This window comes from Aspergillus alliaceus, assembly GCF_009176365.1.
Source record: "Aspergillus alliaceus strain CBS 536.65 unplaced genomic scaffold BDW43scaffold_17, whole genome shotgun sequence".
In the NCBI taxonomy this organism is placed as follows: domain Eukaryota; kingdom Fungi; phylum Ascomycota; class Eurotiomycetes; order Eurotiales; family Aspergillaceae; genus Aspergillus; species Aspergillus alliaceus.
Genome location: NW_022474700.1, coordinates 506,913 through 522,656, shown reverse-complemented (window position 1 = coordinate 522,656; position 15,744 = coordinate 506,913). Strand labels below are relative to the sequence as shown.

Genomic DNA, 15,744 nt, shown 5'->3' with positions numbered 1-15,744 from the left:
TGATTACATCATGCCTAGACCCCAACCCCTCCCCAACCCCAACAAGTGTACTGTTATTACCAGGTGGGGAGATCCATTACTCCAGAGTAAATAACGGCCGCCAAGCCTGGGGAGCACTTTTACCCTATTTTGCGGTAGACTTGTAATGGATAAACATTTGTACATGATACATACAGACATCAGACCACATAAAAGGAAGAGAAAGGAATAAAAGGAACCGTTAATGCTCATGTAACTCCCGTAATATTTATTGAATCCCAGTCAATCCCTTACTTCATAGTTCTTCATAAAGAAGCCGATTTACTCATCCTTCCATGGAAGACTGAATGTTCCCACCCAGTCCTCAACCTCCTGTCTCAGAAGCACAATTTCCGAAATTTCCTCTCCCTCACCAACGTACTCTAGAAAAGCTTTGACGGTGTTAGGGTTCTTGGCGCCCTTAACTGCAGCGCTCTCCTTGGCAGCCTTGTCCAGCTTCTGAGTGATGACAACAGCCCGATCAACAATGTCAGCCACGCGGCGGAAGTCCTCGGGCTGGAAGCCACGAGTGGTCATGGCGGGTGTACCCAAGCGGAGGCCACCGGGCTTCAGAGCCGACTTGTCTCCTGGAACGGTGTTCTTGTTACTAGCAACACCACAGAGCTCCAGAACACGCTCAACACGGGCGCCATCCACCCCCCGGTTCTTCAGATCTACAAGAACCAGGTGATTATCCGTTCCGCCCGACACAATGTTGTATCCTAGACCTCCGTTGCTGAGAGGGCTACCAAGTCGATCAGCCAATGCTACGGCATTGGCCAGGACAGTCTCCTGGTAAGTTTTGAACTCAGTCGATTGAGCCTGCTTCAGCGCAACCGCAAGAGCGGTAATGGTGTGATTATGAGGGCCACCCTGATGGCCCGGGAAGACGGAAGCATTGATAGGGTTCTCCAGGTCATACATCTCCGGATTGCCCTTCTTGTCCGTCCGGCGGACCCCCTTGCGGTAGAAGATCATGGCACCACGGGGACCACGCAGAGACTTGTGAGTAGTGGTTGTCACCACATCAGAGTGGCTGAATGGTGAGGGAAGCACACCCGCAGCAACCAGACCAGAGATGTGAGCCATGTCGCTGAGAAGGTATGCACCGGCTGCGTCTGCGATCTGGCGCATGCGAGGGTAGTCGATCAAGCGGCTATAGGCCGAGGTGCCGGCGATAATGAGTTTAGGGCGGTAGAGCATGGCCTGCTTCTCGAGAGCGTCATAGTCAATGAGACCAGTTGATTCATCAAGGCGGTAAGGAAGGGTTTCAAAGTATTTCGAGATGAATGAGATCTTCTTGGTGGGAGTTTGGTAACCGTGGGATAGGTGACCACCATGAGGCAAGTCCAGGCCCATCAGACGGTCATGGGTGTTGAGAAGGGCGGAGATGGCATATAAGTTCGCGGGGGAGCCGGAAAGAGCTGCTTAGGCCTTAGCTTCAAATCCATAGGTTGTTATTAATTTGGTCAACTCACGTTGAACATTCACACCCCACTCCTCTGGGTTGAGTCGGAAAGTCTCCAAAGCACGCTGCTGGCATAATTTCTCCGACTGGTCGATATATTCATTTCCTCCGTAATATCTGGCGCCGGGGTAACCCTCGGAGTACTTGTCTGGCGGCTGGTTAGTTGGAAGGAGCGCACATTTGCCGGAATGGTGGACTGACTTTGCATCACACTGCCGAGGGCATCAAGGACCGCTTGCGAAGTGAAGTTCTCTGACGGTATCAAATTGATAAAATGCTTCTGACGTTTTTTCTCCTGTGAATCTATGAGTACTATAGCCTCTAGCGGTGTATCAATTGCGAAACGGGGTCAAAAAACCTACCTTCTGAAGGATATTGTAGATTGTGGGGTCCTCCTCCTCAAAGTGTGCGGAGAGCAGCTGCGGAGAGTGACGTTAGCATGGGACTCCATCTCATCTGCGGTCTTTTGCCCATTCGTTCAGAAGCGATTGTAATCAAGGGGCACATACATGCTGTTGCCCATCGCGACTGGAAGACGAGACATTCCGGTTTTGGAAAACTGAGCTGGAAGCGCACAAGGAAGCAGCTGGTCGGAGTTGAGTAGAGATAGTGATAGCTCTGGAAGAGCTCCCCGTACGCGGGACAAACCGCAAAGCCTGAGGACCACAACGGCTCAGCATTTTGACTCTCCTGCCGTATTTCCTTACAACAGACAAGGCGAATCTACAGTAAAGCACAAGGAAAGGGAGGGGGGAAATAGATGGGAATTTAATGAGACGTAATGGAGGAATAACCGCCGTAGTGTATCCTATCATCGGACAACTAATCGCGCGGTGATACCGTTGCCCGCGGAAAGCAATACGCTAGCCCGACTATGGATTAGCATCTCCGATGATCGGGATAATTGTTATTCCATCCCGATCGCTTATTTTGACTCCGACTTCCGGCCTCGCTCTCTTTTCTTTTTTCTTCTTCACACAACTAAATCCAAGATGAAGAAACGGTTTTAACTTGTCAGTTCTCGTGGGAAGGACGGCTCTGCTGGCCTTTCCCGGGCGGTGCTGAAGTGTCCCGCCGTTCACCATCCATTTTGGGACAATGAACGATCGGATTGGAGGTTGTGTAATACTGGATTTTCTCGTCAAACACGGTATGGCGGAGGATTATCGTATCTCTGTAATATATAACACATATGGTTGGACCTTGTCTTCGCTGCCTTGTCTATCAATCTGAGCAATCGAGTGATGACTTGATCGTGGCAGGCCCCGATATCCTTATTAGCTATACACCTCTGTTCTTAGCATTAGCACCAATGTCAATCTGTCGATCTGAAAACCATATTTCAAGCAATCGCTTGTCCCCTGAAACCCAACCTAGCAGCAGGAAATGGTTTGTCAAGGCCTAGATTCGATGATCCCAACTCCGGCATATGCTCAGGATCAACGGTCACACTTCGCGTCTGTGCCTTGCCGTGTGCGCCCTAGGCTCAAACAATGAACGAGACCTACATCAAGACATACAGGACCAAACATGGTCATTGGTAAATTTTGCCCACTCATGGTACTAGTATGAATTGCCAACAGGGACACCCTTTGTAGCAAACGAGTGAGCGATTATTGTTATTGATATTAATATTAATAATAATACTAATACTAGTGATAGTGACAATACTAATAATAATGATAATACTACGCTTAAATTCACTGGAATCCGCGCACAAGCAAAAAATAGAACAGGGGGAATATCTCAATATTTGCCTCACTGAATGACTTGTAATTGGGTGCAAGTGAACGAATGACAAACTAAATATTCAAGTTGGGGGTTCCGAATGATTACTTAACCGGGCAATGATTCTCAGGGCGGTTGAAAAAAAGAGATAAAAAAAACTCTATGAGGAACGGGGATTGAACTATAAGGATTACTACCTAGGTTACACTTTGTAGAGTATACTCCGTACCTTATTCTCCATATTTCCAGATAGGAGAAGAGGTCAATCAGGAGGGGCAAAGAGGGAGAAAGAAAAGCCTTGCTCCAGCCAGCTCCAGGAAACTCAGTCTCATCTCGGCCCATAGATACATCGAACCGATCAGTCCATACTCAAAGGCGTCCAGTAGTCAGTACTAAATCTCAAACACGCAGGGCTGCTGCCCAGGAACACACGAACAACGTGGAGTAAAAGAGAAAGGAAAAGGGGTTTTGTTCCTGGTTCCTGGCTGTGTATATAAGAGTGGGTCTGGACGGGAGTGATAATCCTCCGCCCTTCACCCAATCAGATGCTCCCACTCTCCAATTGCCACACCACCGATTGATATCCAGAAGTAATTAAACATTAGTCTCGACTTAGTCCCTTTGTCCCCAGTTTATTATATTAATTAGTGTCTCGCGCTCCCTCTTCCATTTCTCCCTCTTCCTCCGTCTCCTTTCTCAACCCCGAAGCCAATCACTATACATCTATTCCGGCCTCAGCCGAGTACATTCTTTACTTCACGTCACTCTTTACCTTTGGGGAGAAAATCCAACACAAACTTACTAACTTTTGAATTCAATCCATCTGTCTTTCTTTAGAGAAAACAAACAACTAGACAAAATGCGTCTTTCTTTCGCTGCTGTTTTCGCCGCTGTGGCCGCTGGTGTTGTCGCTGAGGAGACAATCACTCATATTGTTACGGAAACCGCCACTTACTGCGCCGCATCTACTGCTGCTCCCAGCCTCCCTGCGAGCGAGTCTATCAGCATCCCTCCTGTAGGTTCCTGGGATTTTTTTCTTCTCTTTCTTAATTTAGATTGCTCTAGTTGCTTCCAATACGCTGTTTTGGGACAGAATGATACTAATTGGAAAATAGGGCTACACCACTACTCGTCCTCTCATCACCTCCACTGTGACTGAGTGCAACAAGTGGTATGCTATACATTCCCGCTATCTATCAAGAATCTTGAACTGACAAATAAATCAGCGATAGCACCAGCGTCCCTGCCGGCACCCCCACCGGTGTCAACCCTGTTGACACTATCTCTCCCAGTGGCAGCTATCCTACTGGCAGCTCCTCTAGTGTCCCCGTCATTCCCGTCATCCCCAGCAGCTCTAAGGCTACTCCTAGCAGCTCCTCCATCAAGCGCCCCAGCAGCAGCAGCATTGTCGTCTCCTCCACCCCTCTGACTCAACAACCCACACACCCTGCTTCGACCAACGCTCCTGCTCCTTCGGCGTCCGGTCCTTCTGACGTCTCCCCTACTGGCTCTAGCACCACCCCTGCCGTCCCTCTCTTCACGAGCGGTGGCTCTCGCGCCGCTGTCGGTGCTGGTGCCGGTCTTGCGACCGTCTTCGGCCTTGCCGCTGTTCTGCTGTAAACTGACTTCACCCTCAATGGATGGACGGGTTGATTAACTTTAAACGCATCTTCATATTATCCCTTTAAATATTTATTCTCGGGGTCTGTCGTCATGAATGCGATCCTATGTTGCCTCTGATTTTGGCGTAACCCGCTGAGGCTAGGGGTGAGAACATATCGCATAGATGTATTTGGCTATGATGACGGATTTATTAAGTTCTTTGTACTCTTGTTGGAGGATCTAGATCACTGTTCATTGGTGATATGACCGATAGCATACATATTGTATTCACTTTTTTGATATCTTGACGGCTTTTTTTTTTGTTAATACTTATTTCGGATGACTCAGATCTCCTGTGTATACCATACAACCTTTATAATAACATAAGGTAAAACGCTGGTTTTGAAAGCTCTACCAAGCTGCAACGTAGGATTTCTTTCAATTTACTTTCTTCACATATAGGGTAGTTCGAGGCTGTGCCCGGGACCTGCGCAACCTATTTTACAGTTTGGCTTGTCTTTGCTGCTTCTGTTCAAAGTATTCTCGCACTTTCCCTCGCGCGACTTCCACTACCTCTGCGTCTTCCACGGTCGGTGGTATGCTCACCGGTGCCTCGTATTCTCCGCGCACCCCATGTTCAACAAGCTCCCGCAGTACTCGTCGTAACGTCTTGCCGCTGCGCGTTTTCGGGATCATGCCGCGTCCCTGAATTATACCTCCGAGCGACGCAATTGCTCCAATCTGCTCACGAACCAATTGGTTGATCGCGTTGAATAGCTCTGGGGTAGGTGTCGCTGGCAGGGCAACAGATGCCGTCCGTGGCTGTATAAAGGCAAATGGGAGATGGCCCTTCAGTGCGTCCGGCATGCCAACAACGCTGGCTTCGCCGACCTCTGGATGTGATAGGATCGCCTGTTCGATTGCACCTGCAAGTATCAAAGTCACGTAAGTCGATGTATAACCGTAATCAATATTAGGGAGAAGTACCTGTACTAAACCTATGTGCAGCCACGTTGATGATATCGTCCGTTCGCGCCATTACATGAATGTACCCATCCCGGTCGATCATACCTGCATCGCCTGTGTCCACCCATCGACCAGAAAAACGCCTGAGATATCCCTTGTAGAATCTCTCGTCATCATTGAACAGCCGAGTGAAGGCCGTGGGAGCCAGTGGCAGGGCTAGAACGATGTTGCCCATCGTCCCATAGGGAACCTCGTGACCTTCATCATCAACAATTCGGACGTCAAATCCCGGCATTGGCAATCCGGCTGAGCCAGGTCGGATAGCCAGCGGCTTTGATTCCGGACCTCCATACGATACCATTCCAGCTGTACTATTTAACGCCAGCCCAGAGATAGGCGAACCTGATTCGGATGACCACCAATTATCCACGACCATGGCTCCAGGAGCGGCATAACGGGATAGAAGGTCCTGATATATCCGGACAATACTGGGTTCGCTCCGCTCTCCAGCGAGGAAAAGGGCTCGGAAGTGTCTCAGTCCACCGCGACAGGCTACCTCCTCAAAGAACTTATTATCAGGATCATCCTTTCGGATGGCACGAATAGCTGTGGGTGCTGTGAACAGGACGTTGGCCTTGTGTTCCTCGATAGCCCTCCAGAATGTGCCCGCATCTGGTGTTCCAACAGGCTTTCCTTCGAAGAGCACTGTTGTTGCACCAACTATCAGGGGCGCGTATAGTATATACGAGTGGCCGACTACCCAGCCAATATCAGATGCGCAGAACATAACATCACCTGGGCCTTGGATTCCAAATAGATACCTGATGGACAAGTGCAATCCGACCGCATGTCCACCAGCTTCTCGAACCACCCCCTTTGGCAATCCGGTGGTACCTGAACCTCCTTGTCAGTCTTACCAACCAACATCATCTTCCGAGATATTGAATCGTACCACTAGTATATATTATATACAACCCATTCGTGCCATTTACGGGTACCGGTCCGGCTCTGACACCCCGCATGCGGGCGCTTTTGACCAACCGCTGCCAGTTCCGCTGTCCACCCAGCTTATCCGGTCGATCCCACCGCAGCTGATCCCTTTGCCAAACCATGACCTTCTCAGGCTTAAAGCGACTTGCTCCGATAGCCCCCTCCACTAACGGCCGATAAGCCACAGGGCCCTTGGACCCTTCGATACCACATGAAGCGGTCATGATGATTCGTGGCCTAGCGGCTTCGATCCGTTGTGCGAGAGACTTGGCCGCAAACCCGCCAAATACGGCCGCATGGATTGCTCCTAATCGGACAATCGCCAGTGCTGCGATGAGTGCGGCCGGAATCATGGGCACTGGACATTGTTAACATCCTTTGTGTGCTCAGAATAAAACCGAAAAGAAAAGAAAAGCCGGTATAGGAGTCAAAGCTCGGGTAGCATACTATAAATAATGACTACATCACCCTTGCGGACTCCTTCTTCTCGCAATACCCCTGCTAAGACCTCCACCTCGTCCAACAATTGTCGATAGGTGTATTTCTCTTTGTTACCCGTTACCGGGGAGTCCCAGATAATCGCAATATTGTCACCATTGCCGTTTTCTACGTGACGGTCAACACAGTTGTAGGTCGTGGAGATCTCCCCATCGGCGAACCAGGACCAATGGTCATGGATGGTACCGCTGGGGAGAATCTTGGAATGCCGGCTAATCGCATGCGATGGTTTTCGATGCCAGTAGAGCTGTTCTGCATGATGAGACCAGAAATTCTCCGGGTCTTGAAGAGAAGAGCGATGCACCAGCTGCTGTGGATGACGTGACATTCCGAATTGTCGTTGGAATCCAACTGGACAGAAAAGCTAGCGGGGAAGAAGAGGAAGAAGGGAAGCAATGAAGGAAAGAGAGAGAGAGAAAGACAAATGTAGGAAGTTAAAATAAAAAAGAAAAGAAAAGAAATTAGAATCAATAGGGATCAGAAGGCCTGCAGCAGCCAAGAGGTCTTCCTGCAGCTTGTCGGTCAATCACCATCGTATTCAGCGGCTAGCAAAGGCGTAGACATGCGGGGATGTGAAGGTAGGGGTCCGGGTCTCATTCTTAAGGCCAGAATCGGGGATACCTGGTATGTGGTCCGTACATCCGTGTAAGTGGTGTCATACTCCTTCTCCGGCGGATTGTATTTCTTTTTCTTTTTCTTTTTTTGGAAACTCTGGTCGAAAAAAGAGGGATTGATTGATCGTGGGTTGAAGCATTCTCTGTGAACCGAGGCAAGGAATTGTGAAGCTTTCCCCGCATTCGATTCAGATTCAAATCAATGCTTTCAAAAAATCGATAAATCAGCTTAGTTGAATATTGATGCCATTGGTCATCCCTTTTTCATTTCATTTCATTTCATGGCATTTCTGTTTCCAATTCTGTGTGGTTCATGCGATGGAAAACGGGTTTGATGAAATCGGACCTCTTTGTTTTTTCCTTCTAGTACCTAGTAGTTTACTCGCAAAATGCATCAAAAATCGCAACTCAAAGCTCAACCGTAGGGTATCATATCGCAATGCCTGCTAAACTGTCGACCGCCATCTTCTGGCTTCCTTTCAAACCACATACCGATCCTTCCTCCATTTCTTCAGCGAGCGGTCCTTCCATCCATAACTGGCCCCTCTTCATTCCCCATTAAAAAAAAGCCCCGTTGTGTAACAAAGGGGCCGTGGAGACAGATCAAGATTCACGAGGCGGGTAATGGGCCAGCGGATCGAAAATGAACATAAGGGAGGAAACAACAAAAATACACATATCCTTCTAAGGCCCCGACGGCTTCCGGCCTCTTGAAACACAAACTCTTCCCGTAGCCGAAACACCCTGAGATGGTCTTGAGAAATCGCCTCCCATATGGTAAAGATAGCATATATCATGCGTCAAAGCATAATTTACCACCAACCATTGCATCTCAACAAGTTGAGTTATTAAGAATAATAGGGGAAGAGGGAAAGGGGGGTGGAGAAAAGAAGAAAAGAGACGATGCTAGGTGCAGAGCCGAAGGGCCACGGAGACTCGCGGTCAATATAAACAAGTGAAGATATTGTCATAAAGTGGACTCGCATGAGTTCTCATAGATAAGGTCGAAGATCAAGAAGAGTGAACCCGTCATCCACGACTGATCATAAAAACTCACACAAAGGACCTATTCATTCCTCTGGTCGGCTAGCCACGGGCAGGAGTAACTCGACCAGCAAGACGGGGTTCATTTCACAAAATGGTGCACTTAAGCGAACCGCGATGCCGACCGCCACGGTCAGTCCTGAAAGATTTCGGGTATTCTGGACCAGCGTCACGGTCGCGCATTGGACCCAAGCCGGTGGGCCGGCGATCCTGAGATCGCCCTCCTTGTTGTTGTTGCCGCTGCTGCCTGAGCATCCGAACGACATCGTAGAAAGCCTTCTCGACATTGATGCAATTCTTCGCGGACGCCTCAACGAACTCACAGCCCAAATCCTTGGCCAGAGCCTGGCCTTCCTGTGCGGATACCGCTCGCTCGACAGCTTTATCGCTCTTGTTACCAACCAGCATCACGGGGACGGGAAGCGGAGGACCGGACGGAGTGTTGATCGGGGAGGCTAGATAGCTGGCGCCGGTGGGGGAGCCGGAACTGGCAGATTCTTTGACCATTTTAATCTGGTTGTAAAACTTCTGTATCCTCGAAAAAGAGGCCCGCGAGGTGATACTATACACAAGCACAAACCCCTCGCCGTCGCGAATCCACTGGTCTCTGAGTGCTGTGTATTCCTCCTGGCCTGCGGTATCCAGCACTTCCAACATACATGATTGTTGATCGATCACCACCTGCTTTCGATACGAGTCTTCGATCGTTGGATCATAGGTTTCGACAAAATGATTCAGACACAGCTATTGGACGAAACCACGAGGGTCCAATTATTCAGTAATTTGGAACGTGGCCGGAGACGAAGGGGTGAAGGACTAACCTGAATCGTGAGCGCCGTTTTTCCGACACCACCATCCCCCAGCACCACCAACTTGTACAATGTCATTTTCCCCGACATGGCGACCGAATATAGAAGCTGTAGGCGGTAAGAAGGAAAAAATTGGGTATCTGGCGTATAAACAGAACGCAATGGCGAAGCAGACAAAATAGTCGAAAGGTAGGAAGATCGAGGAGGAAAAAGAAGAAAAGAGATCTATGGGATGCTCCAGATTGAGCACGGACACGGGAACGTAGGAATCCAAAGAACGGCTATTTTGGTAGTGCGCGATTAGCCACCGGAATTATCGTCGATACTTTAGAGTGCCGTCTAAGCACATACCCACACCGAAAACCAAGGGAGCAATGAATTTTCCCCAACTCAGACGTACCTTAGGAGAATCAGAATAAAAAGAGGGGAACAAATTAGACCAGTTGAGTGGGAGTCGAAGGAAAAAAAATCTTTTTTCTGGTCCAAGTCTTTTCGTTCTTGGAAGGAACAAAAAGAAAGAGATAGAAAAGAAAAACAATCTCCCAATTAGGATTGGAGCCGTTCGCAAATAAGCGGCCACCAGCTGCAGGATGATACGGGAGGAGGTACAACCGGAAGTAATCCGCTAAATGAAGCTGTTCGCAACTCCGCGCAACGTGGAAGAAATATACAAATTATAAGAAAAAAATTATAGAAAAAGAAAGGCAAAAGTAAGAAAAGTGGATGCTTTGTCAGAGTTCTTGTGATAAAACACGCAGAGGTTTTATTTTGCCTCAAACTGTTTCCGCCACGTGAGGGGGAAAGGGAAGGGGCAAGTCTAGGGGAGCGATCGCCAACAGTAGATGTACGAGTATGTAGGCGTGTATGTACGATAAATTGGGGGGAGGCTTTTTTAACGAGCCTTTCTCTTATCTCGTTCGCGAACGAGGGTGAGGGGGAATAGGCGCCGGTTCCCAGGAGGTAAGAAAGGCTTGGCCAGCAAGTAACAGAACGGGATGAGGGGGGGCGAAACCCAAATAAGAAAAAAAATACCCACGGAAGATCAAGTTTTTAAGGATCTGGAAAAGGCGGGAGAAGAGAGAATCTGAACAGTATAACAGATTTTAGGAAGAAAGAAGAGGAAGGGGGCTTTCAGAGGGGAGGGAGAGGGGGAAAAAAGGAAAGCGAAAAAAAAAAAAGGAAGAAAGAAAGGAAAAAAGAAAAAGGCGAATAGAATAGAATCACAAATTCAAAATAGATAATGAAAAGAGGCGTCAGAGACAATGATCCCTGCCGGAGACCAAGAGCCGTCTTTTAATTTTGGCTTAGCGTATGTTGTAGTTAGGAGCTGGTGTTGTTGGTGGGAATGAGGTATAGACGGCTTCCTGCCTTTCTTTCTATTTCGCAACAATCAAAGCTATTTTTTTTAAAAAAAAAAAAAAAATAAGGAAAGTTGGCTATCATTTGCTTTAATTATCTAGTAGACTGATTACCTAGGAGGTTAGGTGCTATAGCTGGACTTTGACTAGGTGGGAAGAGAATAGGAGAATAGTAAAAAATGGTTGAATGAGTAAGGTGTAGAGATGAAGAGGGGGACGAAAGTACAAGCCGGCAGAAGCAAGAGGGGCGCCACACAGATAGAGAATATCACTTCGTGGTGGGTCGACGGTGTCTATCTGGGGCTTGAAGCTGGAACTGGAGCTGCACACTTGTTCAACTGGACATGCAGATGGACCCGCGCAGCGTAAGTGGAGATCCTGTACGGGATGATGTATGAGCATGATTTTTCCCCTCAAAGGTACCGCACGCAGGTTCTATCAAAATTTAAACCTTGTGTATATATTTGCAAAGCATATTAAGGGTACTACTGCTGCTACTACTACTACTACAACATGATGCAATCCCCAATTTTTAACGTTTAATTTGACTGTATCAACTTCACGGGTACCTAGCCCGAATCATTACGTGATAATTCTCCATCATTAGTACGGACTTGTAGCTGTTTTTTTGGTCTAATGGGATATTCACAGGAATTAGGTTGGTAGGAGTACGTATGTAGAATGAGTGCTTGTCATTTATGGTCCATAGATAGTACTAGCTAGCTATTTCCGATAATAGTTCTCTGACAGCTTCTAGTGCTTCTTCCCAACTGTTCGGTAGGTAACGTATTCTAACCAATCTATTGGACCTTAGTCCGTATCTTCGGTGCCCATTCTTCCTCCTAGCACAATTCTGGTCTTCTTGGTGTGTTCCACTCTCGAGTCCAGAAACCCCATCCGGCTTGAACATCTTCGAAACGGTTTCGGGTAGACACAAAGTGGATGCACGGTAACACTAAGTTCAGGGTGCTCTCCACTGGAAGTCAGGCACAGACAGTTGGTATTTGTTATCCATTTATTCCTTGTATGAGAGACTGCCACAGTAGGACTTGACCAATCCTTCGGAGAGGGTCATATGAGACAAAACTAACCGATCCTATAACGCAGTTTCAAAAATTAAAAAAGTTCATGGCCCAAGTTAAGACAGTGAGGCTATGTAAATCAACGAGATCCTGGGTATCAGTATGAACGTTCATATACTCCCACTTAACACAAACTACCACAATCAGAACTCAGTGCGAGCCTGAGAGGGTCAAATATTTTCTCTCTTTCAGACGTGCTTAGTTTCCTAGGCAGAACAATAATGAGGAGAGGAGGGGGGAAATGGTAGGTTTCGCCGGTGCAACCATCACGAGCTTCCAGAGGTCCACACGGGGAAGGTAGATAGAACATTCCGCGGCCCCTGATGGTCAGGCTAAAACCAATCTTCCTAATTCCCGGGGATAACTAATACGTAGTTTGTCGTAAGCTTTGGGACTTTTGAATCTTGGGCTCTTAAGGCACTATTATTATATATGGTGATCCTATACCACCAGCGGGACCTTGCGTCAAATTAGCAACTTGCGCATTGTTCACACTTGCAAGGTAACATCTATCCTATCTGGTAGCTAATCTTTTTTTTCTCTCTCAAAAAATGAACAGAAAAAGTCTGTTCCATTTTGCTTTTACTAACGTCACCATCGACATGTGAAAACTGCCTTTAGGGGAAAATAACCGCCCCATCAGGGCTTAGCGACAATTCATTCGACGAAGAAAGTTCCATGATAATTACCTATAGTGGGGTCTATCCTACCCCTATTGTATCATTGGGATTATTCCCCTAGGGACTTAGCCGTACTATATGTAGTATGTATTCCGTACCCCAAATGCTACAGTGAAGGTCTAAGCGAAATGACGACGACGACGATACGAAATTCTTGTGTACCTTGGATACTGTACCCTACTGTACACCTCCCTGCCGGAAACCGTCCGATGACCAGTGCCGGCCCGGTCCATCGCTGGTTAAATAAGGTTCCACGAGCTAACAGGGATTAAGTATTCATTGGATTAGTTAACTAAATAGATTTGGTTAGTCATCATTCATTCAATTGGGGGACGTTTACGGATCACCTTAGGGCTTGTAGATCTAGAATAGTATCGATTTATTCTCTTACTCCAGGTGTTCGCAAAGCAAGCACATTAACTACTCAAAGTAGATGCACTGCTATTGATACAAGAAAACAGCACTGTCTTGGACACTATAGGGTACAAAAAGTCCGTCCTAGTTTTCACGTATTATTTCGGCCTAGATGGACCGTGCCAAACAATCCATATAGTTAGACAATCACCCAATTCCTGGTAGCTGCACATACGATTAAGGTTGCTACTACCTTTATCCCGCAATGATCATATCTATGAGTAGCATCTGACACCAACTGGAGTAGTTTGGCAAGCCATCATTATCACGTCGAGGGCTGTTCCACGGCTTCACTCTGATTGGCGTATTGCACTCTTGTCGTCGAGGCTATGTGCTTTAGGCACTCTATTTTCCTATCGGCGGCAAACAATTTGGATAGAAATATGGGATCGATCGCCTTGATAGTTTCCTTGTAATGGCCTTGAGGCTGAAGTCTAGGGGTCGTCCATCCTGAAGTATAGCACAGCCTAGGCACTTCCAGGCAAATAAGTTTATGCTACAATCTACGACCAAAAATATGACTTTTGGAAAGACGCAGCCAGTTCTCCTTCTTTGCCTTGTGCTTGGATCATTCAACGTTGTTTATTCGATAGTGGGGCTAAGAAAGAACGAGAAGGAGAGAGATGCTACCTGGTAGGTATGAACATACATTCTGTAGTACATCCCTTAGCAGTTCATACATCTTTCCCTTGTGGGAGCTCCGGAGCATATACGCGTAACAGTTTAGTTTTCCCTTAGGTAATTTTTAAGACATAGTTAATGGATGGAAAAGCTTAGCAGTGTATTTGTCATCATTTAACAGAAAAGGGGAAATATGAAAATGCTGGCATGCGTACAATCAGACCAAAAAAGGGAAAGCCCGCGAGAATAAGTTTAGTAGTAGAATCTAGGGGAAACGGAGGGCAAGATTGTCGAGCAAATGGAGTTTTTGACTCTGTATTGTAGGTACATGTCGTGTCGGGTACATCATCCTGTGTATTTCCTAGGTATCTGTGGATAGTAGGGTATCATGGAGTAGTGGCAGCAAGGCTAACCTGGATTTGGGTAAGCCCGATCCATTCCAAAAGTTGAGTTCCAACAGCTCACCATTTTTTTTGTCCCCCTACACTGCATCCACAGTAATCCCCCCGCCCCGTCTTCCACGTGGGTAACTAATAGCAAGATTACAATGGTCGCCGATGGCCCAGAAATGCGTATCTGTTCCGATTACTAGCTCTCAATAGTCGTATCAACATAATCAAATTGACTCGAAATATTTTCTCCAGCTTGTCATTCGTAACTGATCAGAGTGGAATGCATATTAATGACCTCATGCCAGAAATTTGCATATAATGCGATTCTCCTCCAAATTCATACTGCTAGATATTCCAGGCTTATGTATATACTCCATTGTACTGGCATCGTCACCTCCTGAATGCAGGCAATTTGGCATTATGCTCTGCCGGTCATCGAGCTGGAACCCGAACTAAAAGAATGTTCTCTACAAGAGGTAACTGACAATCTCCAAATACATATTGTACATAGGTCAGGGGCGCTCCGTTGCCTTGGTCTAAATTGCTATATACAGCATACAAGATTCTCGAATCCCGGTACGAAGGTAAAATTACTTATCTAATATCGTACTAAAATACAATATTGCTAATGGTTAGCGCTACAAATACCTTAGTATAGGTACATACTACGTGCAGGAGCAATTATGAACTTACTACTGTACTAATGTCCGTGCCTGACAGCTAACCGTCCTTGCATACTACGAAGACCAAGGCTAGGTGGATCGGAGGTTCTGACATCGCCTGTGGTTTAGGACAAAATTGGGACCTCTGCTCTCCTGAATTTCCTACGCAACACTGCCTCTTTACTAGCCTTGGGTCATAGCATATAACGGATGTCATTGTGGTGCCGAGCTTTTACCAGTCTGAATCACATCCTCGGTCGTCGGGTCTCAAACAGACTTCGTCGGATCCGACGCTCAGTGAAAGGGGTACGGAGCGTCTATGTGCGAAAGTATAGTAGGTACGTGGTGTTTATAGTTTGATCTTCAACTGATTTAGTATACGACAACTCGAAAATCCATAGGTCATGGAATTAAATTGGTCGTGATTATTTTCCGTGCTGATCAGTTGTGATAGCTATGGGCGAAGTAACCTTGGCATATCCAATGCCATGGTTTGGGCAAGACCCACGAGATATCATTCTTAATGCCCAGCACCCGAGCTGCTGGGAGCAGACGGGCGTCAATCCGTCCACATTAGTTCAAACTTAGTACCATGCGCGAAATATCTACAGAGCTGACTGTTAGGTATGAGGGTCACATGTATCATTCCTTGCTATTTGAGTATTATTTCTGGTTCAGGAAGTCTAATATACGGGGCAGTATGTGTTCAGGTGGAGATTGGGCCGTTTTGCGCACCTCGGTACGCACATCCTCTTTTCAGATCACTAGGACGAGTTTTGAAATACATTGTTTAACCTT

General features: G+C 47.1%; 5 protein-coding genes across 5 annotated transcripts; 1 reads left to right on the top strand and 4 right to left on the bottom strand.

Moving 5' to 3' along the window:
• Positions 1-22: 22 nt before the first annotated feature.
• Positions 23-2,277, bottom strand: BDW43DRAFT_274099 (serine hydroxymethyltransferase). The gene is made up of 5 exons (XM_032041698.1): positions 1,996-2,277; positions 1,849-1,905; positions 1,688-1,781; positions 1,497-1,634; positions 23-1,442 (listed from the first exon to the last, which is right to left on the bottom strand). The coding sequence occupies exons 1-5, from the start codon at positions 2,164-2,166 to the stop codon at positions 301-303; spliced, it is 1,602 nt and encodes a 533-aa protein (XP_031901246.1). The 5' UTR covers positions 2,167-2,277; the 3' UTR covers positions 23-300.
• A 1,591-nt stretch (positions 2,278-3,868) lies between these two features.
• On the top strand, positions 3,869-5,230 carry BDW43DRAFT_274094 (putative GPI anchored protein). The gene is made up of 3 exons (XM_032041697.1): positions 3,869-4,229; positions 4,330-4,385; positions 4,441-5,230. Exons 1-3 carry the CDS (start codon positions 4,074-4,076, stop codon positions 4,832-4,834), a joined length of 606 nt encoding a protein of 201 aa, XP_031901245.1. The 5' UTR covers positions 3,869-4,073; the 3' UTR covers positions 4,835-5,230.
• Positions 5,154-7,730, bottom strand: BDW43DRAFT_274093 (putative acyl-CoA synthetase). The gene is made up of 4 exons (XM_032041696.1): positions 7,220-7,730; positions 6,735-7,130; positions 5,804-6,676; positions 5,154-5,742 (listed from the first exon to the last, which is right to left on the bottom strand). Exons 1-4 carry the CDS (start codon positions 7,596-7,598, stop codon positions 5,318-5,320), a joined length of 2,073 nt encoding a protein of 690 aa, XP_031901244.1. The 5' UTR covers positions 7,599-7,730; the 3' UTR covers positions 5,154-5,317.
• A 653-nt stretch (positions 7,731-8,383) lies between these two features.
• On the bottom strand, positions 8,384-8,848 carry BDW43DRAFT_61269 (uncharacterized protein). The gene has a single exon (XM_032050304.1). The coding sequence runs from the start codon at positions 8,679-8,681 to the stop codon at positions 8,433-8,435; it is 249 nt and encodes an 82-aa protein (XP_031901243.1). The 5' UTR covers positions 8,682-8,848; the 3' UTR covers positions 8,384-8,432.
• Positions 8,849-10,340, bottom strand: rasB (Ras small monomeric GTPase RasB). Its single transcript, XM_032050305.1, has 3 exons — positions 10,138-10,340; positions 9,750-10,062; positions 8,849-9,672 (listed from the first exon to the last, which is right to left on the bottom strand). The coding sequence occupies exons 2-3, from the start codon at positions 9,825-9,827 to the stop codon at positions 9,016-9,018; spliced, it is 735 nt and encodes a 244-aa protein (XP_031901242.1). The 5' UTR covers positions 9,828-10,062; positions 10,138-10,340; the 3' UTR covers positions 8,849-9,015.
• Between the last annotated feature and the right edge of the window lie 5,404 nt (positions 10,341-15,744).